A 6,874-nucleotide genomic window follows, 5' to 3' on the forward strand; every position below is an offset into this window, starting at 1 on the left:
CGCCACCGTCTTCTCCATCTCCGGCCACGGTAAGGTAAGACATTCGGTTTTCATGTCTTTTTTTAAAAAAAAAATTGAATCGTAATGTATAAATCGATGAAATGGGTTTGATTGTTAATCTTTATTTTGCAAAAAATGTAGCTTAAAATGTGTTTGATTCTATGTGCATTCTGCAAATTCTGCAAAAATTTTGTGGGTCGATGTTCTTTCGATTCCACATCGATTCTCCATCGATGCTCCATCGATTCTCCATCGATGCACCATCGATGACATACAGTGAGTAATCGATGCTCCATCGATTCTCCATCGATGGTATATCGATGCCATGTCGATTCTTTCATAATCGATGCATAATCGATACTGAAGTATAATCGATGCGACATCGAGTCCATATCGATGCTGAACATATATGGCATCGATTTGACATCGATACACCATCGAAAATAACATCTCAATTGGATGTTCGCATCAGCATCGACATGGCATCGATGGAGCATCGATGTGGACTCGAAAGGCTGCATCGATGTACCATCGAAAGGCCATCAATGCTACATCGATGTAGCATCGATTCTACATCGATGTAGCATCGATTCTACATCGATGCTACATCGATGCTACATCGATGCCATGTCGATACTGATGCATAATCGATGTCAAACGATGGTTTATCGATGCCACATCGATGCCATATTGATGCTGAACATATATGGCATCGATTCCATGCTCCATCGATGCTATTTCGATGGTACATCGAGCCCATTTCGATGCTGAACAAAAGATTGAGTATTTTTTATAAATTCAACTAATTCTTTTTTTTTTTTTGATATTTTGCAGATGCCACCCAAACGTATCCCACCACTTAAGATCCCTATGGAGGATCATTATGTCGGTCGTATGACCTATAGGGGTTCCGGGAGGTTAACAAAATTGAAGAAAAGATTTGAGGAGCATGGATTGTTGGGGAGGGTGAATGAGTCTGTTTTTGGACCATTCTTCACAGCCCCTCCCTTTTCGTTCTCTGGGGCATTGGTTCACACACTACTTTTGCGGAAGGTCAAGTCTCCGCGTGGCGATGAGGTGCACTTCTTGATGGGCCCAAACTTATGTAAGTTTGGGGTGCACGAGTTCGCCATTATCACCGGCCTGAGCTGCTCCTGTCCACCACTTGCCGTTGACATTGAACCTCACATTACTTCCTCCCGCCTAGTTGATACATATTTCAGTGTGGAACCCGAAAAAGACATTCGGTTCAGTATCTTGGAACGAGCTTTTAGTATGTGCGATGTACCTGATGATTTGTACAAGCTCGGTTTGGTTTACTTTGTGGAGGGGATACTATTGGGCGCTGAGAACGACAATGCTATTTGGCGAGATTCATTGTCGATGATCGAGGATTTAGATTATTTTGAGAAGTATCCATGGGGATCCCTTTCATTCGATACAACTGTGAAACAATTCAATAGAGATATGAAAGCGATTGGTGGTACAATACCAGGTAAGAAGGCGAAGAAGATCATTGAGGCGGAGTCTTCTAAGGGTTTTAAGGTGGAGGCAAAGTACACTTGCAAGGGGTATCCACCAGCCTTGCAATATTGGGCGTACGAGACGATTCTTGATTTACAGAAGGAACATGCCAAGCCCTGTGGATTCAAGTTCCCTAGGATGTTACAGTGGGAGAGCATAGGCCAGCCGAAGCATTTGCATTTGAAGGATGTACTTGCGAGGAGACATGTAAGTTATAAAACATTTAAATAATTCAAGAAATTTTGAATTATACTAATCAACTTATGTCATTTCTAATTTGATTGTTGTGTTTCCATTACAGTTGTCATGCATTTCTATCCTAAGGCCTCGACCAAATGAGCGAGACTTCTTTGATGCCGTATATCAGAGGACAGAGGGGGGTGCTCCTAGGTATGCGATGCTGCAGAATATGATCCAGCCTGCACCAGAGGATGGAAGACTTTACGATCCTGAGGCAGAGGCTGTTGCGGTGGCTGAGATAGCCGTTGAGGCTGGCATATTTGTGGAGGATGCCCCGACAGAGTCTGCTCCAGATACTAGTACAGAACCTACTTCTGCTCCTGCTCCTGCTCCGGGGGCTTATGAGGAGGTGTTGGGTGAGATAGCCAGACTATCAGGTGCAGTGGACGATGTTAAGGCCACTCTAGGTATCGTCCTTAAAAATCAAGAAGTCATATTAGAGAAGCTGGCAACACTAGGTAGTATACCTACTCCTGCACCTACTCCTGCACATACTCATGCACCCACTCCAACAGATGATGTAGAGTACGACATTCTCCCCTCATGTTACGAGCCTTCTGTTGGAGAAGCCACACCTTCTCAGCCAGTGCAGACGGTCTTAGGTACGACTAATCCATGGGTTTCTTTTTGTTTTAAAAAGATTAGATACTAATTGCTCCTTTACAGGTAAGCGTACTAGACAGAGACCAGTAAGGTACGAGGACTATACTCCAGCAGCCAAGAAACCAAAGTTCAAGGACCCAGTTACGATCCTTCCTTTAAAGGTGTTGGATCAAGATATGTTGACAACTTTTAACCGATGGGTACTCGGTGAGATTGATAACAGCAGACCGAGGAAGTTGGAATGTTGTGATGGGACCCCTGTTTGGTTCTTGAAGTTGAAGGTGGCAAAAGAATGGTTGGCAGAAACTGTAAGTCTCTTATGTTTGTTAGAACATTTATCTCATTTTAACAATCCACTCTTCCTTAACGTTACTCTATTTATTTGCAGCATCTCGACGCTGCGAATTATCTTATACGGAGACGTCTTTTTGAGTTGCCGAAGACGTACCCCGTGAAAGCCACCGTACTTGATTCATCATTTGCACAATATATTCCTGCCAGATACGAGGAATTCAAGAAAAATGGCAGGACTTACCAATGGGACTCGGACATTCTTGATTTCCTGAAAGGAGATGCCAAAAAGTACAAGAAGCCTTGGGGTGATTGCAACGAGGTCTACTTCCACTGGTGCATGGAAAATCGGCACTGGGTCCTTTGCGAAATAAATTTCGCTGATTGGATGATCACTGTATTTGACTCAGATCATTCTAACTTTAGCCATTATAAGTTGTCTGAGTTGATGGAGCCTTGGACTAGGATGCTTCCATCTTTACTCAACGCTTCTGGTATGTTTAAAGGACACCCCAAGTTAAAAATAGCTAGACCGAAGATCACCGTTCCAAACTTTGATTGGCGGCGCATGTCCACTGATATTGTCCCACAGTCTAGAACCAGGTAGACGTACTAAATTCAGATTTTCAATAATGTTCTCCTTTAATTTTCAATACACTCACAATAAAGATTTCTTGGTTTCAGCGGAGATTGCGGTGTATTCGCCATCAAACACTTGGAGTTCATTCTTGGAGACATTCCCTTATCATATGCCATCGAGGACAACATTCAGTACTTCAGGGATAAATTATGCATCGACATTTTTTATGAGAATGTGTACCCTTGATGTTAGAACATTTATTTTGATTTCGATGACACACAATAGTATATTTCTCCTTAGTATTGTATATAAAAAATGTCGTTTCGATTAACAAAGTCCATTAATACACAAATATAAAGAGTAACAAAGTCCATTAATACACAAATAAAAAGAGTAACAAAGTCCATCAATACACAAATAAAAAGAGTAACAAAGACCATTAGTACCCAAATAAAAAGTTTAACATTGATGCCATAAATTTCAAACACGAACTTTACAAGTTGCCCTATTATGGCCTAGACCTCCACAAGTGCTGCACTTGCGTGGAACAACCAATTTATCTCCATTGGAAGGATGGCGTTTTGTCTTAGGCCTACCTTGTTTCTTCTTTGGACGACCAACCGGGTTTTTCTGCGCAGGTGTTCTCACTGTTATTGTCATAATGTCATGTGGAACAATCCACTCTTCCTCGTTACCAGTAGGATATATAGATTCTGTGTAAGAGGACCTCCATGTCTCAATTTTATAGTAATCTGAACACAACGAATAAAAGTTCACCCCTCGCTTAAGGGATCCAGATAGTGCATGAGCACATGGGATACCAATAATCTGAAACACGCCGCATGTGCATGTCTTATTCAGGAGGTCGACTTCACCATTCAGCTCACCATCTAACACATGGAACTCATGCCTCCCTATTGCAAAGGAATCAAGAATCGAGCTTTCTCAGCCATATCCACCAAATTTTTCTCATAGGTCGGTGCAAGAGTGGTAGTTGTCTTCTCGCTAGTTTCTCTCCTATTACAGAACCAGGACTGTAGTGTGAAGCGAATAAATTCGACGAATGTAGTTATCGGAAAGCTCCTAGCATCCCGGGTCTTATTGTTGAAACTTTCAGCGTAATTGCTTGTCATTATATTATACCTAGTATCCAGGAAAACTAAAATTTAATAGTAACATACATTTAGAAGATTTCAAAAATTAAAATACAATTGACAATGACATACCTATTTCCAGGAAAGTAAGCACGGGACCACTTATCAAAACCCATTCCTTCTAGGTATTGAGCAATGGCTGGGTCTTTTGATTTAATTTGTTCGAAGTTAGCGTGGAACTCGAATTTCCTAAAAGCATATGCCGCATTATACATCAACACATGACAATGATCAGTCTTGAATTTAGCAACCACATTCATACTAATGTGGTGGTAGCAAGCACCGTGATAGGCATCGGGGAAAATAGTTTCCAAGGCATGTGTAATACTTGCATGCCTGTCAGATACAAACGCCAGGTCCTCGACTTCCCCAATCGCTTCTTTTAGCTTTGACATGAAATACTTCCAAGAATCATGATTCTCACTATCCACAATACCAAATGCAACTGGATATAGATGGTTTTTTGCATCCAGTGCGACTGCACATAACATCAGCCCACCGTATTTTGTCTTTAAAAAGGTACCGTCCACACATAACACAGGACGACATGTACGAAACCCTCTTCTACTAACTCCGAGTGAGAAAAAGCAATATTTGAATCGATCTTCCTCAGTGACAAAATCTGTCAACGTCCCGGGATTTTTCTGTTGAAGCATGAACAAGTACGATGGTAACTTCTGGTAGGATGCTTCCAGTGTCCCTCTGACATAAGAAAAAGCCTTCTCTCGGCATCTCCAAGCTTTTCCATATGACAACTCAATGTCATAATCATTCTTAATGTCCTCTCTTATGTTGTTTGCCATGTACGCATTCGATCCAGTCTGATATTTTTTCTTTATGCAATGACCAATAACCCAAGGTGCAGCTTGGCGATGGCCTTTATGTCGGAGGTCAAGTGAGCAAGTGTGTTTGTTGGTGAAACGAGTTATCTCGAACATATCAAATTTAGGAATTCTCTTCCCCCTCAATCTCCACCCACAATCAGGATCCTTGCAAGTGATATACCAAACTTCAGTACCTGACTTCTTCACTACAAACTCGAAGTTCTGCTTCATTGCATACAAGTGTGCCTTCGTCTTCAACTCTAACTTGTTCTAAAAAACTTTCCCAACTTCTATTACTCCACAACTCACCCCAGATAACGTGGGGATAACATAAGAGGGGCATGGGATATCTTCAGCAGTATACGCTGGAGAACTCCATCTATTTCCATCATCTTGTGTAGTTGGACGACTGCTCTCTGATCCAGCAGTCCTCTGTCCTTGGCTTTCTTGACGACTTGGCAATGGTCGTACATTTAAATTATCTACTTGAACCACATGTAGCATCGACAACTGATCCTCTGAGTTATCATCAGAACTACTGCACCCCTCAACTCTTTCATCATCATCACCAAAAAGGGCAACTGGATCGTCATTGACATAAGGCTCATACTCATACCCATCATCATGCGGGAGATTTGTTGGGGGAAAAAAAGTTTCATTATGACTAGGACCTCCCATGCATACACTTGGCCCAGTAGCTGTTTGTGGAATAGCCGTGCATGATTGATTATGATTTTCCATATTAACACTCGCTCTAGGAGATGGATCAATAAGAGCAATGTTCTTTGCAATCGAACTAACGCATAAAGGAACCCGATGTTTTAAGGACTTTGAATTTTCAAGAATAAGAGCACTAACTCCTTCATCATCTGTGATTTCAATGGGATCTACACTAAAATCATTGCATGTAAACGACACTTCCAACTTTAAGTCAAACAAAAACCTATCCACTTTCAACTTTGAATACAACTTCTCCAATAGTTCTATGTAACCAACATCAATTGGTACATGTATTATAGTGTTCGAACCAGCTTTGAAATTCCATTTTTCTCCTTTCTGTTCCCAAACACCGTTGTAAGAAACAATTATATTAACTCTGGAACCTGCAAATTTACAAAAAAAAAACATAAGAAAATTATAAAAATAAAGTGTAATCTATGAAGAATCGATGGTAAATCGATGCCTATGAAAATCTGTATTGTAGTTCAAAATCGATGCCACATCGATGACATTTCGATGCATCATCGATGCTGATGGTTGCCATTTCGATGCGATACCATTTCGATGCCTTACCGACGCTGAACCAAATAAACATATATGGCATCGATTCAACATCGATACCACCATCGATACATCATCGATACCAACATCAAAATTATATATTTTCCTCAGTATCGATATAATATCGATGGTGTATCGAAATGCCATCGATGTCATATATGGCATCGATGGCATTTCGATACACCATCGATATTACATCGACACTAACGTCGAAATTTGCCTCAGTATCGATATGGAATCGATGTAGAATTGATGTGGCATCGATGCTGATGGTTGCCCTATGTATGCGATTCAATTTCGATGTAATATCGATGCCACATCGATGCCATATCGACGCTGAACCAAATCAACATATATGACATCGATGCAACATCAAT

At 41.1% G+C, this 6,874-nt stretch overlaps 2 protein-coding genes across 2 annotated transcripts; one reads left to right on the forward strand and one right to left on the reverse strand.

Annotated features, from left to right (window-relative positions):
* The first annotated feature begins 627 nt into the window (after positions 1-627).
* On the forward strand, positions 628-3,573 carry LOC133815599 (uncharacterized). Its single transcript, XM_062248417.1, has 6 exons — positions 628-663; positions 835-1,731; positions 1,826-2,366; positions 2,431-2,675; positions 2,756-3,261; positions 3,343-3,573. The coding sequence occupies exons 1-6, from the start codon at positions 628-630 to the stop codon at positions 3,482-3,484; spliced, it is 2,367 nt and encodes a 788-aa protein (XP_062104401.1). The 3' UTR covers positions 3,485-3,573.
* A 145-nt stretch (positions 3,574-3,718) lies between these two features.
* On the reverse strand, positions 3,719-5,447 carry LOC133815600 (uncharacterized). Its single transcript, XM_062248418.1, has 4 exons — positions 5,411-5,447; positions 4,465-5,131; positions 4,263-4,381; positions 3,719-4,152 (listed from the first exon to the last, which is right to left on the reverse strand). The coding sequence occupies exons 1-4, from the start codon at positions 5,445-5,447 to the stop codon at positions 3,719-3,721; spliced, it is 1,257 nt and encodes a 418-aa protein (XP_062104402.1).
* Positions 5,448-6,874: the final 1,427 nt, after the last annotated feature.

The sequence above is a fragment of the Humulus lupulus genome, chromosome 2 (genome assembly GCF_963169125.1).
Source record: "Humulus lupulus chromosome 2, drHumLupu1.1, whole genome shotgun sequence".
Taxonomy (NCBI): Eukaryota; Viridiplantae; Streptophyta; class Magnoliopsida; order Rosales; family Cannabaceae; genus Humulus; species Humulus lupulus.

Bases quoted from the DNA above. Each gene is read 5' to 3' on its own strand.
- LOC133815600 (XM_062248418.1), bottom strand. From the start codon at position 5,447: ATGAAGCAGAACTTCGAGTTTGTAGTGAAGAAGTCAG. The intron at 5,132-5,410 runs GTACTGAAGTTT...CATATGGAAAAG, and splicing joins GTTTGTAGTGAAGAAGTCAG to CTTGGAGATGCCGAGAGAAG. The intron at 4,153-4,262 runs GTAATAGGAGAG...CCTTTGCAATAG, and splicing joins CACACTACAGTCCTGGTTCT to GGAGGCATGAGTTCCATGTG.
- LOC133815599 (XM_062248417.1), top strand. From the start codon at position 628: ATGTCGATACTGATGCATAATCGATGTCAAACGATG. The intron at 2,367-2,430 runs GTACGACTAATC...GCTCCTTTACAG, and splicing joins GCCAGTGCAGACGGTCTTAG to GTAAGCGTACTAGACAGAGA. The intron at 3,262-3,342 runs GTAGACGTACTA...TCTTGGTTTCAG, and splicing joins GTCCCACAGTCTAGAACCAG to CGGAGATTGCGGTGTATTCG.